The sequence below is a fragment of the Salmo trutta genome, chromosome 21, assembly GCF_901001165.1.
Source record: "Salmo trutta chromosome 21, fSalTru1.1, whole genome shotgun sequence".
NCBI classification, from domain to species: Eukaryota; Metazoa; Chordata; class Actinopteri; order Salmoniformes; family Salmonidae; genus Salmo; species Salmo trutta.
Genome location: NC_042977.1, coordinates 24,253,963 through 24,280,855, shown reverse-complemented (window position 1 = coordinate 24,280,855; position 26,893 = coordinate 24,253,963). Strand labels below are relative to the sequence as shown.

At 41.7% G+C, this 26,893-nt stretch overlaps 2 protein-coding genes across 2 annotated transcripts; both read right to left on the bottom strand.

The window, feature by feature from the left end:
* Positions 1 to 2,350: 2,350 nt before the first annotated feature.
* LOC115157742 (V-type proton ATPase 21 kDa proteolipid subunit-like) lies at positions 2,351 to 18,158 on the bottom strand. Its single transcript, XM_029706181.1, has 5 exons — positions 18,146 to 18,158; positions 5,844 to 5,974; positions 4,926 to 4,977; positions 4,476 to 4,666; positions 2,351 to 4,333 (listed from the first exon to the last, which is right to left on the bottom strand). Exons 1-5 carry the CDS (start codon positions 18,156 to 18,158, stop codon positions 4,307 to 4,309), a joined length of 414 nt encoding a protein of 137 aa, XP_029562041.1. The 3' UTR covers positions 2,351 to 4,306.
* Positions 16,377 to 25,322, bottom strand: LOC115157007 (V-type proton ATPase 21 kDa proteolipid subunit-like; the record flags this gene model as incomplete). The annotated part of the gene is made up of 5 exons (XM_029704841.1): positions 16,377 to 18,359; positions 18,502 to 18,692; positions 18,952 to 19,003; positions 19,870 to 19,939; positions 25,291 to 25,322. Coding segments are annotated over 5 exons (372 nt in total), but the record flags the coding sequence as incomplete, so codon positions are not given.
* Between the last annotated feature and the right edge of the window lie 1,571 nt (positions 25,323 to 26,893).

The window sequence follows — 26,893 nt, the reverse complement described above, 5'->3', positions numbered from 1 at the left end:
ATAACTACACTGAACAAAAATATAAACGCAACATGCAACAATTTCAAACATTTTACTGAATTACATGTATAAGGAAATCAGACAATTTAAACAAATTCATTAGGCCCTAATCTATGGATTTCATTTTTTTTTACATTTTAGTCATTTAGCAGACGCTCTTATAGTAATGTTACAGTAATACATTTCATCCATTTCATTTCATGCATTTTTTTGTACTGCCCCCCCGTGGGAATCGAACCCACAACCCTGGAGTTGCACACACCATGCTCTACCAACTGAGCCACAGGGAAGGTACATGACTGGGAATACAGATATGCATCTGTTGGTCACAGATACCTTAAAAACAATGGGCCTCATAATGGGCTTCAGGATCCTATCACAGTATTTTTGTGCATTCAAATTGCCAATCGATAAAATTAAATTGTGTTCGTTGTCCGTTGCTTATGCCTGCCCATACCATAACACCACCATGGGGCACTCTGTTCACAACACAATTAGCATTAAATTCTGGCAACAGCTCTGGTGGTCATTCCTGCAGTCAACATGTCAATTGCATGCTCCCTCAAAACTTGAGACATCTGTGGCATAGTGTTGTGTGACAAAAGTTGTGAGTGGCCTTTTATTGTCCTCAGCACAAGGTGCAACTGTGTAATGATCATGCTGTTTTATCAGCTTCTTGACATGCCTCACCTGTCAGGTAGATGGATTTTATTGGCAAAGGAGAAATGCTCACTAACATGGATGTAAACAAATTTGTGGACAAAATTTGAGAAATAAGCTTTTTGTGCGCATGGAACAGTTCATAAAACATGAGACCAACACTTTACATGTTGCGTTTATATTTTTGTTCAGTGTAGATACCAGTGGACAGCGCAGGATGGATCTTTCCATCGCTGCTTCCAAGGACCGTTCTGCTTATTGAAATAATGTTGTTGAACGTGTGGGTCTCTTGAAAAAAGGGACGTTGCAAATGCATGTAGAATCGCGGGTCTAGGATGCTTCAGCAAAATGTGCATGACACCAAAGCAAATTGTATAACGAAAACATCAATAACCACAATTAAACATATAAATGTTGATAAATGGAGATGTTTGGGATAATAAAGAATAATCAAGATGGCAGGCTAAATTAAAAAATACAAGGTAAACAAAAGAACGAAATGTGATGAACAAATGAAATAGAATAGTCTTACCTTGAGGTGGCAAGCAATCCTCCTCTCTTCTATGAATGCATTTCCTTTTTGTTGCACCAAGCTTTTAATTGAAATCTGTAAATGTCATTAAAAAAAAACTAAAATTACAAAAATCCCTCACAAAAAATGCACGTAATAAAGCATGGATCCCGTTTTATTTCTGATGATAAAATCGGTCATTTCATTTTTCGTGCAGATACTGTTAAAAACGTTTTGCCATATAAAAGACATGGCAGATATGAATGCCTCATTTTGTTTGATCATTTACGGAGGGCAATATGCCAAATATAGTGCAGTAAATCTTCTATCTTCATAATTCAGTCAATCCGTTAGGCTTGGTGTTGATATGAAGCAAAAAGGAGACTGTAGCAGGTTCATCTCGCTCTCTTCAGTACGGAGTCTCAGTTGGTCCAAACTCTCGGGTATTCTGCCACCAGAGGGAGCTTACACTAGGTCCTATCAGCATTGCACATCTCGAGTAGTTTGCAGCTAAAAAGACCGGACAACAGTAAGTGTAATATCGTCAATTTGTGGGGTACAATTTGATGTCAATAAAAGTCAATTAATTAATATAGCAAATGTTGCTGTCCCCACTTTTGTAAACGTAATTAAGCAATAAGGCAGAGGCATAAGGTGTGATAGGTCCCCAGTAAATGTGCAAATGATTTAATATATAGCGCCATCTATCGAAATTATAGAGTGGGACTGGGACATAAGGAAGATCATTACAAAAACATTTTAAAAAACGACTTACATCCAGAAGAGGATGGTCATACCGCTGAGCCAGGTTCCTCTAAGTTTTTTTCCTTTTAGGGAGTTTTTCCTGGACACTGATTCCACCTCTGCTTGCTCTGAGGTCTAGGCCAGGCTGCCCTACCAAGCAAAAAGGGCAGTAACTGCTCATTTGGTCCAAAAAAAGAGTTAATGTCATTTCTGATACATGAAATACATGCTTAATCATGGTGCCAAGTATACTGCCTCTATTGTATTGTGTTTTGGAGAAAATGGGGGTCATGCTGTGAAACCAGGGTAAATAAAAGCCATTTTTCTCAGTTCCACGCTGAGCAGTTAGTGCCTTTTTGCTTGGTAGGGCAGCAGGTATCTCTAAAGCACTTTGTGACAACAGCTGACGTAAAAAGCTTCATAAAATACATTTGATTGAACGGTCAGTTTGGTGTATTTTATTCTTTCAAGGACAATTAAGTCAAGAGGACCCACTTTTACACATGACAAAACAATGGATTCACCACAACATATTAAACACAGTCACTAAAGACAGAGGCATGGTCTAGAGATCTTCATTTACATGAGGAATGACACACCACTACAGTACAGGTGGCCAACCAAGGACCTAGTCTCTCAAAGTAAGACATGAGCATTCATGGCCCTCTCTCAAGCAGCATACTTTGAAACCAACAACAGTTGGGACTTACAGTCCAAATGTTATCCATTGAAGTAAAATGCTTCAGTACCAAGGCTCTCCAGGACCAAGATGACCACCCCTGTATTACACCAAAGGTCATTAAGGAATGTTCAAAAGTAAGGAATGAACACCGCTGAATCATTTAAATAAAATGGTTGGGAAGGAGAGGATGGGGACTCAGTGTGAGCCCTCCATAAGTGCATCTCAAATGGCACCCTATGTCCTATATATAGTTGACAATAGACTCAAAGATTGTATTTAACATTTAAAGGCTCAATCTAAATGTCTTAAAATCAGTAGCGCTGGTGGACATAGATGTTGCAGCTAAATCAATAAATTCAAAAAATTTTTACAAAAGCACGACTAAGAAAAAGGCCAACCGGTCAGAAGAAGTTCTTATCGATGTTCTGCTCGAGTACCATCTCTAAAATAATACATGTCAGCCCATTCAAAAGACAAGGAGCTTGGCGTATCCAAGCTCAAAGTTACACAAAAACAGAAGGAAAGCAGAATAATGTACACGGGTAAATGGTCTTGAAGAAAACCGCTACATTTCTCACTCTCCACAGATAGTTAACAGGGGGTTACAGACCAATCTGAGAAGGAAAGAATGAAAAAAATAGATGGTCACTTAAAATCAAATACATGTATATTTCAGCCACAGCTCATTCACTGTGGATAAAGACCACTTGCATCAACAAAAAAATCTGACAACCCAAGCTAAGGTACATAGAATGGTAAACACCCTCATAGTTCACAAAACAACAGACCCTTTATATACACACACACACACAAATGTACTATTCTCATTTTTAACCAATCAGAAGCGAAGAGTGCCAACCAAAATGGTATGCATACATCCACACAAATTAAACAAATGACAGCTGACTAATGTCAAACAACCAAGAATTACCATTTCAGAGTAATATCTCTTTAGATCACCTTTGTATCAATACATTTTGATTCATTTAGTGTTACTATAGTACTGGTTACTTACACCAGTCATTGATAAATATATAGTAACTGAAACTAGTGAAAAACATTATGGATTACATTAGCCATAAATATAATAATTTGCTTTGTTATACCATGACTTTTGCATACCAACATTTCAATACTTCAAACAATTTTTTTACAGGCATTTATCACAATTCCATGTAATGAACAGAACAGCTCTTTACGGATTTGCATTGGCTCATGAAACTCTAACTTCCTTCATACTGGACACATATTCATGAAAAGGGCATCCATGAGTTTATCTGACTCTGGGGAAGTAGACAGGGCCTCATTGCCAAAATATGGCTTTAAAGAAATCCAATAAAAATAAATTATAAATGTCCCTACTACTACTGAATGTAATTGATACAACAGTAAAAGTACGTGGGGAATCCCCAGAGGTTTGCTAGAGATTAATTACTTTTTTCCTATAACTACGGTAATACGAACATGAATTTTATTCAAAAGGGATAGGATTTTGTCTTAAACACTTGCAGTTTAATCTAACCTTTCGGTTGCATTCCTTTAAGACAAAATGGTGCAAATATGTCACTCTTCAGCAAATGGTTAAAAACAATCACAGACAAAAAAGACATTTCAATAATTTACTATGTATTTACACAATCCATCTGCTTCTCCAGCTTTGTCTTCCATTGATCTTGTCATCGTGATCTTATGTCTTGCGGATACATCTTCTAGTCACCCATTTTTACTTTCGACGTCTATAAGAAAATACATATATTTGATTATGTAATAAGAAAAACAAGAAGTAAACCTATATTCAGTTCATGCAATCAGCTACAGAATGATTATGCTATTCAACCAATCAAAGGATGAAAACTGTGTCAAAAGAATGTCAGTTACCTGCAAGATGGCTACAATCACTCCAAATAGCCCAATCGCACTGCCGAAGATTTCCACAATAAGGATTTTGACGAAGAGGCTGCCGTTCTGGGCATCAGCCAGGGCGGCTCCACTCCCAACGATGCCAACACAGATGCCACAGAAGAGGTTGGAGAAGCCCACAGTAAGACCAGCACCAAACATGGAGTAGCCTGTCAGGAAAGAACACTATCAGCACAGTCTTTACTTTATAGCCTGAAATTGTATTTTATCATTTGAGCTATTGAAGCCAATAGCAAAATGTGTCTACTTTACATCTAATGTTGAGTCTGCCTTTATATCATTGGAAATTAAGAACACGTTCGACTTCCAATCAACGACTAGCCTGAGTGCCATCATGCCAACTCCTTGTCACTCATGGTCATGCCAAACAGGCTAATTAACACCCAATGTCGGCAATTATCTTCTTACCTGCTTGGTAGTTCCTTGCACCAATGGTCTCTGGTGTAGTGCCGCTAAAGCTCTATAAAGGGAAAGATGAGGTGAAAAGAAATAGAATGATGTCTCTAATAAAATTGGAGCTGTCTACTACAGTATCATACATCAGTAAGCCTGAAGATTCAAGGCCGTTCCCCAAGATGGCCCTTCCTGAGGCTACGGCTAGTTATCACAGGTTCAGTCCCTAATGGTACCCTATTTCCTATTCATTGCACTACTTTTGACCAAAAGGAGTACACTATATAGGGAATAGGGTGCCATTTGGGATAAAGACATCTTAATACTATATCACCAAAGTCACTAGTGATAAGTACTTTACACCACTACTTAAGTCGTTTTTTGGGGGGGGCATCTGTACTTTACGATTTCTATATTTGACAACTTTTACTTCACTACATTCTTAAAGAAAAGCATGTACTTTTTACTCCATACATTTTCCCTGACACCCAAAAGAACTCTACATTTTGAATGCTGAGCACGACAGAAAATGGTCCAATTCACACTCAAGAGAACAACCCTGGTCATCCCTACTGCCTCTGATCTGGCGGACTCACTTAACACAAATGCTTCATTTATAAATTATGTCTGAGTATTGGAGTGTGCCCCTGGCCGTCTGTAAATATTAAAAACAACAAAATTATACCATCTGTTTCTCTTACCTTTGATAAGTAAAAATATTTTTGCAAATACATTTACTTTTGATATTTAAGTATATTTAAAACTAACTAGACTTTTACTCAAGCAGTATTTTACTGGGTGACTTTCACTTGAGTCATTTTCTATTAAGTAATCTTTACTTTTACTCAAGTTTGACAATTGGGTACTTTTTCCCCACCACTGTTAAAAAGGACACAAATGATTATCATATCATAAGCCACCTCTCATGCTTACCTCAGCCATGTTACTTATCACGATTGCCATGATGATCCCATATATAGCTACGGCCTCGCAGAAGATAATGCTGTGGGGACAGGACGAGACAATAGCATTTAACACAATACATTGATGGGAAAGACTGCGGTCTTATCAATACAATACATACAGTTGAAGTCGGAAGTTTACATACACCTTAGCCAAATACATTTAAACTCACTTTTTCACAATTCCTGACATTTAATCCTAGTAAAAATCCCCTGTCTTAGGTCAATTAGATTCACCACTTTAATTTAAAGAACTTGAAAATGTCAGAATAATAGTAGAGAGAATTATTTACTTCAGCTTTTATTTCTTTCATCACATTCCCAGTGGGTCAGAAGTTTACATACACTCAATTAGTATTTGGTAGCATTGACTTTAAATTGTTTAACTTGGGTCAAATGTTTTGGGTAACCTTCCACAAGCTTCACACAATAAGTTGGGTGAATTTTGGCCCATTCCTCCTGACAGAGCTGGTGTAAGGTTTGTAGGCCTCCTTGCTCGCACACACTTTTTCAGTTCTGCCCACAAATTTTCGTTAGGATTGAGGTCAGGGCTTTGTGATGGCCACTCCAATACCTTGACTTTGTTGTCCTTAAGCCATTTTGCCACAACTTTGGAAGTATGCTTAGGGTCATTGTCCATTTGGAAGACCCATTTGCGACCAAGCTTTAACTTCCTGACTGATGTCATGAGATGTTGCTTCAATATATCCACATCATTTTCCTCCCTCATGATGCCATTTATTTTGTGAAGTGCACCAGTCCCTCCTGCTGCTAAAACAACCCCCACAACATGATGCTGCCACCCCCGGGCTTCACGGTTGGGATGGTGTGACGACCCTCCCACTCTGTCCTCTCTCTTGTTCTTGTTTCTTTATTAGGAGGCCGGTGGGCGGAGTTGGAAGGGTCGTCAGATGAATGGGAAACACCTGGGCTCGGGTGTTTCCCAGGATAAATGGACCTCTTCCACATTCATTGAGGAGACTCTCTCCACACAGACACCTTGCTGTTTTTGGTTGTGTAGTTTTGTGGTTTTTTTGGTTATTTGCTTTGGCACCTTTCAACACTCAGCATTATTACATTCAAGTATGCAACACACTCACTTACACTACTGATTACTGATTACACATGCCATTGTTACCTACTTAGTTGCTTTATTTAATAAATATATATTTTTGTTACCCTTTGTCTCCACGTTGTCTCCCTTTTGTTGCGAACCCTGAGCCGGTTCGTAACAAGTGGGGGCCCATCCGGGATCTTGAACTTGTGTTTGGGAGAAAACGTGGAGGTATGTTAACTTGAGGTGCTTTGTTTGTTAGTTTGAGTTTGGTGCTCAGTACTGGTTGCTTTGTTTTGTTTGTGTGCTGCGTTGGAGAGAGTACATTGGTTAGTTTCCAGGCCTCTGCCCAGCCTGGAAACACTTGTTCTACTCGCTGTGGGAACATTGGTCTGAGGTGAGTACAATCAGCTGTGTACCTCGGTGGGAGATTTGGATAGGGTAGTGAAACTTACTACCTGGAGCTATAGCCTTTTTCCCCTGATAGGCTTAGCGACGTGTTTCATTTTGGAATATGTTGGGCATTGTTAAAGTTTGTTATTTTTGTGTGGTGTCTGTGGACTGAGCAGTTGTCTCGGGAGCACATCCGTGGCTTGGTGGAATCTACCAGCGTGCTGGGGGGTTACTTCCTCGCCAGCGGGCTAAAGTGCATAATTACCCACCGCAAATCTGCATGAAGACTAGGGTTGAGTTATTGTAGGTTTTGGGGAAGCTCCATATCTCATCTCTTTTCTGTGGTACCAGTGTGATTGTTATTTCTCTTGTTGTGGTCTGGTGTGCTCAGAGGGGTTGAGTGAGAATTTTTTTTTTTTTCTCTCTGACTATGACGTCTAATGTAGACGAGTTCATTCGCTTTCCATCAGAGGAACTGTTAGATTTATGTACTAAAGAACAGCTGTTGAAGGTTGCTGAACACTACAAGGTTGAAATTAGTGATAAACGTCTAAAAAATTCTATTAGGTTAATATTGAAGGCCAATCTGATGGAGAGTGGTATTCTTGACATTACCACTGGGGCAGCCTTTGCTGAGGACTCGCCGTCTCCCCGATATGTCACAATTACCGCTCCATCGGTTAGTCCTAGTAATCTTCTTTTTGAACAGCAGAAAGAGCTGCTTCTGTTACAGCAAGAGCACGATCGTGAGAAGCTAGAGTACGATCGTATAAAATATGAAAAGGAATTGGCTGCTGATCAGTTAAAATATGAAAAGGAATTGGAATTTAAACAGGATATGGAGCGTGCAGATCGGTTGAAATATGAAAAGGAATTGGAATTTAAACAAGATATGGAGCGTGCAGATCGGTTGAAACATGAAAAGGAATTGGAATTTAAACAAGATATGGAGCGTGCAGATCGGTTGAAACATGAAAAGGAATTGGCTGCTGATCAGTTAAAATATGAAAAGGAATTGGAATTTAAACAGGATATCGAGCGTGCTAAAATCAAGCTGCAACAAGAGCGACTAGAGTTGGTTAGGGAAGGAAAGCTCTCAGGAGAGAGTTTGCTCTGGGAAGGTGACCCAGAATTACTTAGGAATCGTTCCTCTTTTGGTCGTGCCCCGGACACATTTGACATTGTTGGGAATTTACGGTTGTTGCCTCAGTTTAATGAAAGGGATCCTGAGACATTCTTTTTGTTGTTTGAGCGTGTTGCTAACGCTAGGAGTTGGCCTGATTCTGATCGCGCTTTGATGTTGCAATGTGTGCTGACTGGTAAAGCGCAGGAAGCATATTCAGCTCTTAGTGTAGCCGACAGTGTCATTTATGATAAGGTTAAAACGGCGGTGTTACAGATTTACGAATTGGTTCCTGAGGCTTACCGCCAACGATTTAGAACTTTAAAAAGGGATGATAAACAAACTCATGTTGAGTTTGCGCGAAAATTATCTTCACAGTTTAATCGCTGGTGTTCCGCCTCTGCGGTTATGACTTTTCAAGGGCTGTGTGATCTGATTATGCTAGAGCAATTTAAGGACACAATCCCTGATTATATAGCGACGTATATTAACGAACGAAAAGTAAAGACTGTCGCTGAAGCTGCGGTTTTGGCAGACGAATATGTTTTGACTCACAAAAGTGTTTTTGTAGAACCCCGTACTTGGAGTGAGTGGGGGCGTTCAGAGAGATTTGAGCCACGCTCACAGAGATACTCTGGTTCACGGGCAGAGTTGTATTCAACTAGGGTTGAGCCTGACTCCCGTGGTAAAACTGACTTTGGTCAAGAGTGTCACTACTGTCACGGTTCAGGTCATTGGAAAAATGAATGTCCGGTTCTCAGGTCTAGGGGTAAATTCAGTACGTGTGATAACGTTAAATCTAGGCCTACGGCGTTAGCTGCGTCTGTTCCACATCAGTTTACTACTGAAACATTGTCTCAGGCCCAGGGCCATGTGAAAGTTCATATTGACCCAGGCTATTTACCTTTCGTTACAGAGGGTTTTGTGTCTATGTTAGGAAGTAAGAACCTAGTGCCAGTGAAGATCCTACGAGACACAGGTGCCTCGGAATCGTTTGTGTTGGAATCTGTGTTACCCTTCTCTGCTGAGTCTGATTCTGGGAATAGTGTTCTAATTAGGGGAATAGGTTTGAACAATCTGTCAGTTCCATTGCATAGACTAATGTTGGATTGTGGACTGGTGAAAGGTGAGGTTGTTGTGGGAGTGCGTCCTTCGTTGCCTATTGAGGGTATCGACGTTATCCTTGGGAATAACTTGGCTGGCGAGAGTGTGTGGCCTGTCGTGTTTCCATCTCTAGTGGTTTCCACTGAACCGTCACTTGTAGGGATTCCTGATGAGAGTGAGCAGAGGTTCCCAGCGGTGTTCTCTGGGGGTACAGTGACGCGGTCTATAAGCCATGGTAACCTGGTCCCTGCTCCGGTAAATGAGAATACCACAAAGAAGTCTCTCACTGTGTTCCCTATTATTCCGTTGTCTGTACTCCTCTCCGATCTAAACAATGCGCCACAGACTGACCACACATTAGAAGAGTTGCGTGACCAAATTGTGCCTGTGGAACAGTTGGGAGATGTCGCATATGGTTATTTTCCCCAAGAGGATGTTCTGATGAGAAAGTGGGTGTCTATAGGGGACGGTAAACCTGTTCGTTTGGCTGATAACGTTGCTTCCCTTGGTTCTGTTAATACTAGGTCTGTGCATGAGAAAAAAAATGTTCCTAGTCCCGATGATTGCATACTGCAGGGTAGATTAAAAAATTCTGAGACACTGGATATTTTGGATGGCCCTTTCACTCAGCTACCTGTTGATGGGCGGAAAGAGCTGGTTGTTCTGATTCGGAAAATTCCAGGTTTGTTTTCTGTGACACATACACGTACAAACTTGATAGAGCATGATATTGACACTGGAAATGCTGACCCCATTCGTCAGCGGTGCTATAGAGTCTCTGTAGAGAAACTGCGTTGTCTGGATGCTGAGGTCAGGTACATGCTGCAGAGTAAGATAGCAGAGCCTTCTTTCTCTAGTTGGGCTTCTCCCTGTATCTTGGTCAGTAAAACGGATGGAACGGACCACCGTAATGTAAACGGAGTTACTAAGCCGGATTAATTTCCTCTTCCTTAGATGGAGGATGGCGTTGATCAAGTCGGCGCAGCTAAGTTGTGAGCAAATTTGAACGGTTATTGTGCCATTGGCAGGGGCCACTGACGAGTAGGGCATATGACATTTTTGACTTTATTACATCCTCTAGTCTGTACTCGTATTCGTTATGAGTTTAGGACTATGAATCGTTGGGAAATGTTGTTTGCGTTGGTAGCTAATGTGGTCTCTTGTGTGCCCTGTTCCTGAGTGTTATGTGAGTGATCATTGTTGGGGGTTGTCATGTTCTAACTTTCCTGTCTGTTCCCTCCTGGTCTTGTGTTCTCCTTTCCTCTTAAATGTTGCTTCCCTTATATATAAAGGTTGCTGAGGACTGGGGAGAAGGAGGTTGGTTGGGGCAAGTGGAAGGTGAACATGTAACCTCTTGTAAATTTGAGACGCAGAGGTCTGTGAAAATTTGGGGTTGAGAGCCCTGTTAGTTTCTTTCCAAAAAGTAACGGTTATCAGTTGAACTACTCGGGCATTGAAAAAGAAGCGCTAGCACTCATTTGGGCGCTAGAACACTTTGAAGTGTATGTTGGGTCAGGAGTAGTACCTATTGTGGTCTACAACGACCATAACCCTCTCACCTTTTTCAGGTCCAGGATGTGTCCTAATCAGAGGATAATGAGATGGTGTTTATTTTTACAATCCTTCCATCTAGATGTGAGGCATATCCGGGGAACTGATAACGTGATTGCTGATGCGCTCTCTCGTGCGCCCTGTTCCTGAAAATTTATGTGACTGACCGTTGTTTGGTGTTGTCGTGTTCTGTCGTTCCTGTCTGTTTCCTCCTGGTCTCGTTTTCTTCTTTCCTCTTAAAAGTTGCTTCCTGTGTAAAGGTTGCTGAGGTCTAGGGAGGAGGAGGCTGGTTGTAACAGAGGGAACTGTGAACACGTAACCCCTTTTCAATTTGGGAGGCAGAGGCTGGTGCGTTGTTCCGGGGTCCTTGTTGGTCCCCGGTTTTATGGGGGGGGGTGTGACGACCCTCCCACTCTGTCTTCTCTCTTGTTCTTGTTTCTTTATTAGGAGGCCGGTGGGCGGAGTTGGAAGGGTCGTCAGATGAATGGGAAACACCTGGGCTCGGGTGTTTCCCAGGATAAATGGACCTCTTCCACATTCATTGAGGAGACTCTCTCAACACAGACACCTTGCTGTTTTTGGTTGTGTAGTTTTGTGGTTTTTTTGGTTATTTGCTTTGGCACCTTTCAACACTCAGCATTATTACATTCAAGTATGCAACACACTCACTTACACTACTGATTACTGATTACACATGCCATTGTTACCTACTTAGTTGCTTTATTTAATAAATATATATTTTTGTTACCCTTTGTCTCCACGTTGTCTCCCTTTTGTTGCGAACCCTGAGCCGGTTCGTAACAATGGTGTTCTTTGGCTTGCAAGCCTCCCCATTTCTCCTCCACACATAACGATGGTCATTATGGCCAAACAGTTCTATTTGTTTCATCAGACCAGAGGACATTTCTCCAAAAAGTATGGTCTTTGACCCCATGTGCAGTTGCAAACCGTAGTCTGGCTTTTTTATGGCGGTTTTGGAGCAGTGGCTTCTTCCTTGCCGAGTGGCCTTTCAGGTTATGTCAATATAGGATGCGTTTTACTGTGGATATACACTGCTCAAAAAAATAAAGTGAACACTGAAACAACACAATGTAACTCCAAGTCAATCACACTTCTGTGAAATCATACTGTCCACTTAGGAAGCAACACTGATTGACAATACATTTCATTGCTGTTGTGCAAATGGAATAGACAACAGGTGGAAATTATAGGCAATTAGCAAGACACCCCCAATAAAGGAGTGGTTCTGCAGGTGGTGACCACAGACCACTTCTCAGTTCCTATGCTTCCTGGCTGATGTTTTGGTCACTGTTGAATGCTGGCGGTGCTTTCACTCTAGTGGTAGCATGAAACGGAGTCTACAACCCACACAAGAGGCTCAGGTAGTGCAGCTCATCCAGGATGGCACATCAATGCGAGCTGTGGCAAGAAGGTTTGCTGTGTCTGTCAGCGTAGTGTCCAGAGCATGGAGGCGCTACCCGGAGACAGGCCAGTACATCAGGAGACGTGGAGGAGGCCAACAACCCAGCAGCAGGACCGCTACCTCCGCCTTTGTGCAAGGAGGAGCAGGAGGAGCACTGCAAGAGCCCTGCAAAATGACCTCCAGCAGGCCACAAATGTGCATGTGTCTGCTCAAACGGTCAGAAACAGACTCCATGAGGGTGGTATGAGGGCCCGACGTCCACAGGTGGGGTTGTGCTTACAGCCCAACACCGTGCAGGACCTTTGGCATTTGCCAGAGAACACCAAGATTGGCAAATTCGCCACTGGCGCCCTGTGCTCTTCACAGATGAAAGCAGGTTCACACTGAGCACATGTGACAGAGTCTGGAGACGCCGTGGAGAACTTTCTGCTGCCTGCAACATCCTCCAGCATGACCGGTTTGGTGGTGGGTCAGTCATGGTGTGGGGTGGCATTTCTTTGGGGGGCCGCACAGCCCTCCATGTGCTCGCCAGAGGTAGCCTGACTGCCATTAGGTACCGAGATGAGATCCTCAGACCCCTTGTGAGACCATATGCTGGTGCGGTTGGCCCTGGGTTCCTCCTAATGCAAGACAATGCTAGACCTCATGTGGCTGGAGTGTGTCAGCAGTTCCTGCAAGAGGAAGGCATTGATGCTATGGACTGGCCCGCCGGTTCCCCAGACCTGAATCCAATTGAGCACATCTGGGACATCATGTCTCGCTCCATCCACCAACGCCACGTTGCACCACAGACTGTCCAGGAGTTGGCGGATGCTTTAGTCCAGGTCTGGGAGGAGATCCCTAAGGAGACCATCCGCCACCTCATCAGGAGCATGCCCAGGCGTTGTAGGGAGGTCATACAGGCACGTGGAGGCCACACACACTACTGAGCCTCATTTTGACTTGTTTTAAGGCCATTACATCAAAGTTGGACCAGCCTGTAGTGTGGTTTTCCACTTTAATTTTGAGTGTGACTCCAAATCCAGACCTCCATGGGTTGATAAATTGGATTTCCATTGATTATTTTTGTGTGATTTTGTTGTCAGCACATTCAACTACGTAAAGAAAAAAGTATTTAATAAGATTATTTAATTCATTCAGATCTAGTATGTGTTATTTTAGTGTTCCCTTTATTTTTTTGAGCAGTGTATTTTGATTTGTTTAACACTTTCTTGGTTACTACATGATTCCATATGGTTTACTACATGATTCCATATGTGTTATTTCATAGTTTTGATGTCTTCACTATTATTCTACAATGTAGAAAATAGTAAAAATAAAGAAAAACCCTTGAATGAGTACGTGCCCAAACTTTTGACAGGTACTGTATACACACACACGCACGCACGCACGCACACACCGATACTTAAATGAAAATGGCTGTATAGAAATAGGTCTCTATTTCATGAGTTTATTTGCTATAGCCAATCTACACAATTATCATTTCAGCTACATTCAGCTACATCTTCTTATAACTACACTGAACAAAAATATAAACGCAACATGCAACAATTTCAAACATTTTACTGAATTACATGTATAAGGAAATCAGACAATTTAAACAAATTCATTAGGCCCTAATCTATGGATTTCATTTTTTTTTACATTTTAGTCATTTAGCAGACGCTCTTATAGTAATGTTACAGTAATACATTTCATCCATTTCATTTCATGCATTTTTTTGTACTGCCCCCCCGTGGGAATCGAACCCACAACCCTGGAGTTGCACACACCATGCTCTACCAACTGAGCCACAGGGAAGGTACATGACTGGGAATACAGATATGCATCTGTTGGTCACAGATACCTTAAAAACAATGGGCCTCATAATGGGCTTCAGGATCCTATCACAGTATTTTTGTGCATTCAAATTGCCAATCGATAAAATTAAATTGTGTTCGTTGTCCGTTGCTTATGCCTGCCCATACCATAACACCACCATGGGGCACTCTGTTCACAACACAATTAGCATTAAATTCTGGCAACAGCTCTGGTGGTCATTCCTGCAGTCAACATGTCAATTGCATGCTCCCTCAAAACTTGAGACATCTGTGGCATAGTGTTGTGTGACAAAAGTTGTGAGTGGCCTTTTATTGTCCTCAGCACAAGGTGCAACTGTGTAATGATCATGCTGTTTTATCAGCTTCTTGACATGCCTCACCTGTCAGGTAGATGGATTTTATTGGCAAAGGAGAAATGCTCACTAACATGGATGTAAACAAATTTGTGGACAAAATTTGAGAAATAAGCTTTTTGTGCGCATGGAACAGTTCATAAAACATGAGACCAACACTTTACATGTTGCGTTTATATTTTTGTTCAGTGTAGATACCAGTGGACAGCGCAGGATGGATCTTTCCATCGCTGCTTCCAAGGACCGTTCTGCTTATTGAAATAATGTTGTTGAACGTGTGGGTCTCTTGAAAAAAGGGACGTTGCAAATGCATGTAGAATCGCGGGTCTAGGATGCTTCAGCAAAATGTGCATGACACCAAAGCAAATTGTATAACGAAAACATCAATAACCACAATTAAACATATAAATGTTGATAAATGGAGATGTTTGGGATAATAAAGAATAATCAAGATGGCAGGCTAAATTAAAAAATACAAGGTAAACAAAAGAACGAAATGTGATGAACAATGAAATAGAATAGTCTTACCTTGAGGTGGCAAGCAATCCTCCTCTCTTCTATGAATGCATTTCCTTTTGTTGCACCAAGCTTTTAATTGAAATCTGTAAATGTCATTAAAAAAAAACTAAAATTACAAAAATCCCTCACAAAAATGCACGTAATAAAGCATGGATCCCGTTTTATTTCTGATGATAAAATCGGTCATTTCATTTTTCGTGCAGATACTGTTAAAACGTTTTGCCATATAAAAGACATGGCAGATATGAATGCCTCATTTTGTTTGATCATTTACGGAGGGCAATATGCCAAATATAGTGCAGTAAATCTTCTATCTTCATAATTCAGTCAATCCGTTAGGCTTGGTGTTGATATGAAGCAAAAAGGAGACTGTAGCAGGTTCATCTCGCTCTCTTCAGTACGGAGTCTCAGTTGGTCCAAACTCTCGGGTATTCTGCCACCAGAGGGAGCTTACACTAGGTCCTATCAGCATTGCACATCTCGAGTAGTTTGCAGCTAAAAAGACCGGACAACAGTAAGTGTAATATCGTCAATTTGTGGGGTACAATTTGATGTCAATAAAAGTCAATTAATTAATATAGCAAATGTTGCTGTCCCCACTTTTGTAAACGTAATTAAGCAATAAGGCAGAGGCATAAGGTGTGATAGGTCCCCAGTAAATGTGCAAATGATTTAATATATAGCGCCATCTATCGAAATTATAGAGTGGGACTGGGACATAAGGAAGATCATTACAAAAACATTTTAAAAAACGACTTACATCCAGAAGAGGATGGTCATACCGCTGAGCCAGGTTCCTCTAAGTTTTTTTCCTTTTAGGGAGTTTTTCCTGGACACTGATTCCACCTCTGCTTGCTCTGAGGTCTAGGCCAGGCTGCCCTACCAAGCAAAAAGGGCAGTAACTGCTCATTTGGTCCAAAAAAAGAGTTAATGTCATTTCTGATACATGAAATACATGCTTAATCATGGTGCCAAGTATACTGCCTCTATTGTATTGTGTTTTGGAGAAAATGGGGGTCATGCTGTGAAACCAGGGTAAATAAAAGCCATTTTTCTCAGTTCCACGCTGAGCAGTTAGTGCCTTTTTGCTTGGTAGGGCAGCAGGTATCTCTAAAGCACTTTGTGACAACAGCTGACGTAAAAAGCTTCATAAAATACATTTGATTGAACGGTCAGTTTGGTGTATTTTATTCTTTCAAGGACAATTAAGTCAAGAGGACCCACTTTTACACATGACAAAACAATGGATTCACCACAACATATTAAACACAGTCACTAAAGACAGAGGCATGGTCTAGAGATCTTCATTTACATGAGGAATGACACACCACTACAGTACAGGTGGCCAACCAAGGACCTAGTCTCTCAAAGTAAGACATGAGCATTCATGGCCCTCTCTCAAGCAGCATACTTTGAAACCAACAACAGTTGGGACTTACAGTCCAAATGTTATCCATTGAAGTAAAATGCTTCAGTACCAAGGCTCTCCAGGACCAAGATGACCACCCCTGTATTACACCAAAGGTCATTAAGGAATGTTCAAAAGTAAGGAATGAACACCGCTGAATCATTTAAATAAAATGGTTGGGAAGGAGAGGATGGGGACTCAGTGTGAGCCCTCCATAAGTGCATCTCAAATGGCACCCTATGTCCTATATATAGTTGACAATAGACTCAAAGATTGTATTTAACATTTAAAGGCTCAATCTAAATGTCTTAAAATCAGTAGCGCTGGTGGACATAGATGTTGCAGCTAAATCAATAAATTCAAAAAATTTTTACAAAAGCACGACTAAGAAAAAGGCCAACCGGTCAGAAGAAGTTCTTATCGATGTTCTGCTCGAGTACCATCTCTAAAATAATACATGTCAGCCCATTCAAAAGACAAGGAGCTTGGCGTATCCAAGCTCAAAGTTACACAAAAACAGAAGGAAAGCAGAATAATGTACACGGGTAAATGGTCTTGAAGAAAACCGCTACATTTCTCACTCTCCACAGATAGTTAACAGGGGGTTACAGACCAATCTGAGAAGGAAAGAATGAAAAAAATAGATGGTCACTTAAAATCAAATACATGTATATTTCAGCCACAGCTCATTCACTGTGGATAAAGACCACTTGCATCAACAAAAAAATCTGACAACCCAAGCTAAGGTACATAGAATGGTAAACACCCTCATAGTTCACAAAACAACAGACCCTTTATATACACACACACACACAAATGTACTATTCTCATTTTTAACCAATCAGAAGCGAAGAGTGCCAACCAAAATGGTATGCATACATCCACACAAATTAAACAAATGACAGCTGACTAATGTCAAACAACCAAGAATTACCATTTCAGAGTAATATCTCTTTAGATCACCTTTGTATCAATACATTTTGATTCATTTAGTGTTACTATAGTACTGGTTACTTACACCAGTCATTGATAAATATATAGTAACTGAAACTAGTGAAAAACATTATGGATTACATTAGCCATAAATATAATAATTTGCTTTGTTATACCATGACTTTTGCATACCAACATTTCAATACTTCAAACAATTTTTTTACAGGCATTTATCACAATTCCATGTAATGAACAGAACAGCTCTTTACGGATTTGCATTGGCTCATGAAACTCTAACTTCCTTCATACTGGACACATATTCATGAAAAGGGCATCCATGAGTTTATCTGACTCTGGGGAAGTAGACAGGGCCTCATTGCCAAAATATGGCTTTAAAGAAATCCAATAAAAATAAATTATAAATGTCCCTACTACTACTGAATGTAATTGATACAACAGTAAAAGTACGTGGGGAATCCCCAGAGGTTTGCTAGAGATTAATTACTTTTTTCCTATAACTACGGTAATACGAACATGAATTTTATTCAAAAGGGATAGGATTTTGTCTTAAACACTTGCAGTTTAATCTAACCTTTCGGTTGCATTCCTTTAAGACAAAATGGTGCAAATATGTCACTCTTCAGCAAATGGTTAAAAACAATCACAGACAAAAAAGACATTTCAATAATTTACTATGTATTTACACAATCCATCTGCTTCTCCAGCTTTGTCTTCCATTGATCTTGTCATCGTGATCTTATGTCTTGCGGATACATCTTCTAGTCACCCATTTTTACTTTCGACGTCTATAAGAAAATACATATATTTGATTATGTAATAAGAAAAACAAGAAGTAAACCTATATTCAGTTCATGCAATCAGCTACAGAATGATTATGCTATTCAACCAATCAAAGGATGAAAACTGTGTCAAAAGAATGTCAGTTACCTGCAAGATGGCTACAATCACTCCAAATAGCCCAATCGCACTGCCGAAGATTTCCACAATAAGGATTTTGACGAAGAGGCTGCCGTTCTGGGCATCAGCCAGGGCGGCTCCACTCCCAACGATGCCAACACAGATGCCACAGAAGAGGTTGGAGAAGCCCACAGTAAGACCAGCACCAAACATGGAGTAGCCTGTCAGGAAAGAACACTATCAGCACAGTCTTTACTTTATAGCCTGAAATTGTATTTTATCATTTGAGCTATTGAAGCCAATAGCAAAATGTGTCTACTTTACATCTAATGTTGAGTCTGCCTTTATATCATTGGAAATTAAGAACACGTTCGACTTCCAATCAACGACTAGCCTGAGTGCCATCATGCCAACTCCTTGTCACTCATGGTCATGCCAAACAGGCTAATTAACACCCAATGTCGGCAATTATCTTCTTACCTGCTTGGTAGTTCCTTGCACCAATGGTCTCTGGTGTAGTGCCGCTAAAGCTCTATAAAGGGAAAGATGAGGTGAAAAGAAATAGAATGATGTCTCTAATAAAATTGGAGCTGTCTACTACAGTATCATACATCAGTAAGCCTGAAGATTCAAGGCCGTTCCCCAAGATGGCCCTTCCTGAGGCTACGGCTAGTTATCACAGGTTCAGTCCCTAATGGTACCCTATTTCCTATTCATTGCACTACTTTTGACCAAAAGGAGTACACTATATAGGGAATAGGGTGCCATTTGGGATAAAGACATCTTAATACTATATCACCAAAGTCACTAGTGATAAGTACTTTACACCACTACTTAAGTCGTTTTTTGGGGGGGGCATCTGTACTTTACGATTTCTATATTTGACAACTTTTACTTCACTACATTCTTAAAGAAAAGCATGTACTTTTTACTCCATACATTTTCCCTGACACCCAAAAGAACTCTACATTTTGAATGCTGAGCACGACAGAAAATGGTCCAATTCACACTCAAGAGAACAACCCTGGTCATCCCTACTGCCTCTGATCTGGCGGACTCACTTAACACAAATGCTTCATTTATAAATTATGTCTGAGTATTGGAGTGTGCCCCTGGCCGTCTGTAAATATTAAAAACAACAAAATTATACCATCTGTTTCTCTTACCTTTGATAAGTAAAAATATTTTTGCAAATACATTTACTTTTGATATTTAAGTATATTTAAAACTAACTAGACTTTTACTCAAGCAGTATTTTACTGGGTGACTTTCACTTGAGTCATTTTCTATTAAGTAATCTTTACTTTTACTCAAGTTTGACAATTGGGTACTTTTTCCCCACCACTGTTAAAAAGGACACAAATGATTATCATATCATAAGCCACCTCTCATGCTTACCTCAGCCATGTTACTTATCACGATTGCCATGATGATCCCATATATAGCTACGGCCTCGCAGAAGATAATGCTGTGGGGACAGGACGAGACAATAGCATTTAACACAATACATTGATGGGAAAGACTGCGGTCTTATCAATACAATACATACAGTTGAAGTCGGAAGTTTACATACACCTTAGCCAAATACATTTAAACTCACTTTTTCACAATTCCTGACATTTAATCCTAGTAAAAATCCCCTGTCTTAGGTCAATTAGATTCACCACTTTAATTTAAAGAACTTGAAAATGTCAGAATAATAGTAGAGAGAATTATTTACTTCAGCTTTTATTTCTTTCATCACATTCCCAGTGGGTCAGAAGTTTACATACACTCAATTAGTATTTGGTAGCATTGACTTTAAATTGTTTAACTTGGGTCAAATGTTTTGGGTAACCTTCCACAAGCTTCACACAATAAGTTGGGTGAATTTTGGCCCATTCCTCCTGACAGAGCTGGTGTAAGGTTTGTAGGCCTCCTTGCTCGCACACACTTTTTCAGTTCTGCCCACAAATTTTCGTTAGGATTGAGGTCAGGGCTTTGTGATGGCCACTCCAATACCTTGACTTTGTTGTCCTTAAGCCATTTTGCCACAACTTTGGAAGTATGCTTAGGGTCATTGTCCATTTGGAAGACCCATTTGCGACCAAGCTTTAACTTCCTGACTGATGTCATGAGATGTTGCTTCAATATATCCACATCATTTTCCTCCCTCATGATGCCATTTATTTTGTGAAGTGCACCAGTCCCTCCTGCTGCTAAAACAACCCCCACAACATGATGCTGCCACCCCCGGGCTTCACGGTTGGGATGGTGTGACGACCCTCCCACTCTGTCCTCTCTCTTGTTCTTGTTTCTTTATTAGGAGGCCGGTGGGCGGAGTTGGAAGGGTCGTCAGATGAATGGGAAACACCTGGGCTCGGGTGTTTCCCAGGATAAATGGACCTCTTCCACATTCATTGAGGAGACTCTCTCCACACAGACACCTTGCTGTTTTTGGTTGTGTAGTTTTGTGGTTTTTTTTGGTTATTTGCTTTGGCACCTTTCAACACTCAGCATTATTACATTCAAGTATGCAACACACTCACTTACACTACTGATTACTGATTACACATGCCATTGTTACCTACTTAGTTGCTTTATTTAATAAATATATATTTTTGTTACCCTTTGTCTCCACGTTGTCTCCCTTTTGTTGCGAACCCTGAGCCGGTTCGTAACAAGTGGGGGCCCATCCGGGATCTTGAACTTGTGTTTGGGAGAAAACGTGGAGGTATGTTAACTTGAGGTGCTTTGTTTGTTAGTTTGAGTTTGGTGCTCAGTACTGGTTGCTTTGTTTTGTTTGTGTGCTGCGTTGGAGAGAGTACATTGGTTAGTTTCCAGGCCTCTGCCCAGCCTGGAAACACTTGTTCTACTCGCTGTGGGAACATTGGTCTGAGGTGAGTACAATCAGCTGTGTACCTCGGTGGGAGATTTGGATAGGGTAGTGAAACTTACTACCTGGAGCTATAGCCTTTTTCCCCTGATAGGCTTAGCGACGTGTTTCATTTTGGAATATGTTGGGCATTGTTAAAGTTTGTTATTTTTGTGTGGTGTCTGTGGACTGAGCAGTTGTCTCGGGAGCACATCCGTGGCTTGGTGGAATCTACCAGCGTGCTGGGGGGTTACTTCCTCGCCAGCGGGCTAAAGTGCATAATTACCCACCGCAAATCTGCATGAAGACTAGGGTTGAGTTATTGTAGGTTTTGGGGAAGCTCCATATCTCATCTCTTTTCTGTGGTACCAGTGTGATTGTTATTTCTCTTGTTGTGGTCTGGTGTGCTCAGAGGGGTTGAGTGAGAATTTTTTTTTTTTCTCTCTGACTATGACGTCTAATGTAGACGAGTTCATTCGCTTTCCATCAGAGGAACTGTTAGATTTATGTACTAAAGAACAGCTGTTGAAGGTTGCTGAACACTACAAGGTTGAAATTAGTGATAAACGTCTAAAAAATTCTATTAGGTTAATATTGAAGGCCAATCTGATGGAGAGTGGTATTCTTGACATTACCACTGGGGCAGCCTTTGCTGAGGACTCGCCGTCTCCCCGATATGTCACAATTACCGCTCCATCGGTTAGTCCTAGTAATCTTCTTTTTGAACAGCAGAAAGAGCTGCTTCTGTTACAGCAAGAGCACGATCGTGAGAAGCTAGAGTACGATCGTATAAAATATGAAAAGGAATTGGCTGCTGATCAGTTAAAATATGAAAAGGAATTGGAATTTAAACAGGATATGGAGCGTGCAGATCGGTTGAAATATGAAAAGGAATTGGAATTTAAACAAGATATGGAGCGTGCAGATCGGTTGAAACATGAAAAGGAATTGGAATTTAAACAAGATATGGAGCGTGCAGATCGGTTGAAACATGAAAAGGAATTGGCTGCTGATCAGTTAAAATATGAAAAGGAATTGGAATTTAAACAGGATATCGAGCGTGCTAAAATCAAGCTGCAACAAGAGCGACTAGAGTTGGTTAGGGAAGGAAAGCTCTCAGGAGAGAGTTTGCTCTGGGAAGGTGACCCAGAATTACTTAGGAATCGTTCCTCTTTTGGTCGTGCCCCGGACACATTTGACATTGTTGGGAATTTACGGTTGTTGCCTCAGTTTAATGAAAGGGATCCTGAGACATTCTTTTTGTTGTTTGAGCGTGTTGCTAACGCTAGGAGTTGGCCTGATTCTGATCGCGCTTTGATGTTGCAATGTGTGCTGACTGGTAAAGCGCAGGAAGCATATTCAGCTCTTAGTGTAGCCGACAGTGTCATTTATGATAAGGTTAAAACGGCGGTGTTACAGATTTACGAATTGGTTCCTGAGGCTTACCGCCAACGATTTAGAACTTTAAAAAGGGATGATAAACAAACTCATGTTGAGTTTGCGCGAAAATTATCTTCACAGTTTAATCGCTGGTGTTCCGCCTCTGCGGTTATGACTTTTCAAGGGCTGTGTGATCTGATTATGCTAGAGCAATTTAAGGACACAATCCCTGATTATATAGCGACGTATATTAACGAACGAAAAGTAAAGACTGTCGCTGAAGCTGCGGTTTTGGCAGACGAATATGTTTTGACTCACAAAAGTGTTTTTGTAGAACCCCGTACTTGGAGTGAGTGGGGGCGTTCAGAGAGATTTGAGCCACGCTCACAGAGATACTCTGGTTCACGGGCAGAGTTGTATTCAACTAGGGTTGAGCCTGACTCCCGTGGTAAAACTGACTTTGGTCAAGAGTGTCACTACTGTCACGGTTCAGGTCATTGGAAAAATGAATGTCCGGTTCTCAGGTCTAGGGGTAAATTCAGTACGTGTGATAACGTTAAATCTAGGCCTACGGCGTTAGCTGCGTCTGTTCCACATCAGTTTACTACTGAAACATTGTCTCAGGCCCAGGGCCATGTGAAAGTTCATATTGACCCAGGCTATTTACCTTTCGTTACAGAGGGTTTTGTGTCTATGTTAGGAAGTAAGAACCTAGTGCCAGTGAAGATCCTACGAGACACAGGTGCCTCGGAATCGTTTGTGTTGGAATCTGTGTTACCCTTCTCTGCTGAGTCTGATTCTGGGAATAGTGTTCTAATTAGGGGAATAGGTTTGAACAATCTGTCAGTTCCATTGCATAGACTAATGTTGGATTGTGGACTGGTGAAAGGTGAGGTTGTTGTGGGAGTGCGTCCTTCGTTGCCTATTGAGGGTATCGACGTTATCCTTGGGAATAACTTGGCTGGCGAGAGTGTGTGGCCTGTCGTGTTTCCATCTCTAGTGGTTTCCACTGAACCGTCACTTGTAGGGATTCCTGATGAGAGTGAGCAGAGGTTCCCAGCGGTGTTCTCTGGGGGTACAGTGACGCGGTCTATAAGCCATGGTAACCTGGTCCCTGCTCCGGTAAATGAGAATACCACAAAGAAGTCTCTCACTGTGTTCCCTATTATTCCGTTGTCTGTACTCCTCTCCGATCTAAACAATGCGCCACAGACTGACCACACATTAGAAGAGTTGCGTGACCAAATTGTGCCTGTGGAACAGTTGGGAGATGTCGCATATGGTTATTTTCCCCAAGAGGATGTTCTGATGAGAAAGTGGGTGTCTATAGGGGACGGTAAACCTGTTCGTTTGGCTGATAACGTTGCTTCCCTTGGTTCTGTTAATACTAGGTCTGTGCATGAGAAAAAAAATGTTCCTAGTCCCGATGATTGCATACTGCAGGGTAGATTAAAAAATTCTGAGACACTGGATATTTTGGATGGCCCTTTCACTCAGCTACCTGTTGATGGGCGGAAAGAGCTGGTTGTTCTGATTCGGAAAATTCCAGGTTTGTTTTCTGTGACACATACACGTACAAACTTGATAGAGCATGATATTGACACTGGAAATGCTGACCCCATTCGTCAGCGGTGCTATAGAGTCTCTGTAGAGAAACTGCGTTGTCTGGATGCTGAGGTCAGGTACATGCTGCAGAGTAAGATAGCAGAGCCTTCTTTCTCTAGTTGGGCTTCTCCCTGTATCTTGGTCAGTAAAACGGATGGAACGGACCACCGTAATGTAAACGGAGTTACTAAGCCGGATTAATTTCCTCTTCCTTAGATGGAGGATGGCGTTGATCAAGTCGGCGCAGCTAAGTTGTGAGCAAATTTGAACGGTTATTGTGCCATTGGCAGGGGCCACTGACGAGTAGGGCATATGACATTTTTGACTTTATTACATCCTCTAGTCTGTACTCGTATTCGTTATGAGTTTAGGACTATGAATCGTTGGGAAATGTTGTTTGCGTTGGTAGCTAATGTGGTCTCTTGTGTGCCCTGTTCCTGAGTGTTATGTGAGTGATCATTGTTGGGGGTTGTCATGTTCTAACTTTCCTGTCTGTTCCCTCCTGGTCTTGTGTTCTCCTTTCCTCTTAAATGTTGCTTCCCTTATATATAAAGGTTGCTGAGGACTGGGGAGAAGGAGGTTGGTTGGGGCAAGTGGAAGGTGAACATGTAACCTCTTGTAAATTTGAGACGCAGAGGTCTGTGAAAATTTGGGGTTGAGAGCCCTGTTAGTTTCTTTCCAAAAAGTAACGGTTATCAGTTGAACTACTCGGGCATTGAAAAAGAAGCGCTAGCACTCATTTGGGCGCTAGAACACTTTGAAGTGTATGTTGGGTCAGGAGTAGTACCTATTGTGGTCTACAACGACCATAACCCTCTCACCTTTTTCAGGTCCAGGATGTGTCCTAATCAGAGGATAATGAGATGGTGTTTATTTTTACAATCCTTCCATCTAGATGTGAGGCATATCCGGGGAACTGATAACGTGATTGCTGATGCGCTCTCTCGTGCGCCCTGTTCCTGAAAATTTATGTGACTGACCGTTGTTTGGTGTTGTCGTGTTCTGTCGTTCCTGTCTGTTTCCTCCTGGTCTCGTTTTCTTCTTTCCTCTTAAAAGTTGCTTCCTGTGTAAAGGTTGCTGAGGTCTAGGGAGGAGGAGGCTGGTTGTAACAGAGGGAACTGTGAACACGTAACCCCTTTTCAATTTGGGAGGCAGAGGCTGGTGCGTTGTTCCGGGGTCCTTGTTGGTCCCCGGTTTTATGGGGGGGGGTGTGACGACCCTCCCACTCTGTCTTCTCTCTTGTTCTTGTTTCTTTATTAGGAGGCCGGTGGGCGGAGTTGGAAGGGTCGTCAGATGAATGGGAAACACCTGGGCTCGGGTGTTTCCCAGGATAAATGGACCTCTTCCACATTCATTGAGGAGACTCTCTCAACACAGACACCTTGCTGTTTTTGGTTGTGTAGTTTTGTGGTTTTTTTGGTTATTTGCTTTGGCACCTTTCAACACTCAGCATTATTACATTCAAGTATGCAACACACTCACTTACACTACTGATTACTGATTACACATGCCATTGTTACCTACTTAGTTGCTTTATTTAATAAATATATATTTTTGTTACCCTTTGTCTCCACGTTGTCTCCCTTTTGTTGCGAACCCTGAGCCGGTTCGTAACAATGGTGTTCTTTGGCTTGCAAGCCTCCCCATTTCTCCTCCACACATAACGATGGTCATTATGGCCAAACAGTTCTATTTGTTTCATCAGACCAGAGGACATTTCTCCAAAAAGTATGGTCTTTGACCCCATGTGCAGTTGCAAACCGTAGTCTGGCTTTTTTATGGCGGTTTTGGAGCAGTGGCTTCTTCCTTGCCGAGTGGCCTTTCAGGTTATGTCAATATAGGATGCGTTTTACTGTGGATATACACTGCTCAAAAAAATAAAGTGAACACTGAAACAACACAATGTAACTCCAAGTCAATCACACTTCTGTGAAATCATACTGTCCACTTAGGAAGCAACACTGATTGACAATACATTTCATTGCTGTTGTGCAAATGGAATAGACAACAGGTGGAAATTATAGGCAATTAGCAAGACACCCCCAATAAAGGAGTGGTTCTGCAGGTGGTGACCACAGACCACTTCTCAGTTCCTATGCTTCCTGGCTGATGTTTTGGTCACTGTTGAATGCTGGCGGTGCTTTCACTCTAGTGGTAGCATGAAACGGAGTCTACAACCCACACAAGAGGCTCAGGTAGTGCAGCTCATCCAGGATGGCACATCAATGCGAGCTGTGGCAAGAAGGTTTGCTGTGTCTGTCAGCGTAGTGTCCAGAGCATGGAGGCGCTACCCGGAGACAGGCCAGTACATCAGGAGACGTGGAGGAGGCCAACAACCCAGCAGCAGGACCGCTACCTCCGCCTTTGTGCAAGGAGGAGCAGGAGGAGCACTGCAAGAGCCCTGCAAAATGACCTCCAGCAGGCCACAAATGTGCATGTGTCTGCTCAAACGGTCAGAAACAGACTCCATGAGGGTGGTATGAGGGCCCGACGTCCACAGGTGGGGTTGTGCTTACAGCCCAACACCGTGCAGGACCTTTGGCATTTGCCAGAGAACACCAAGATTGGCAAATTCGCCACTGG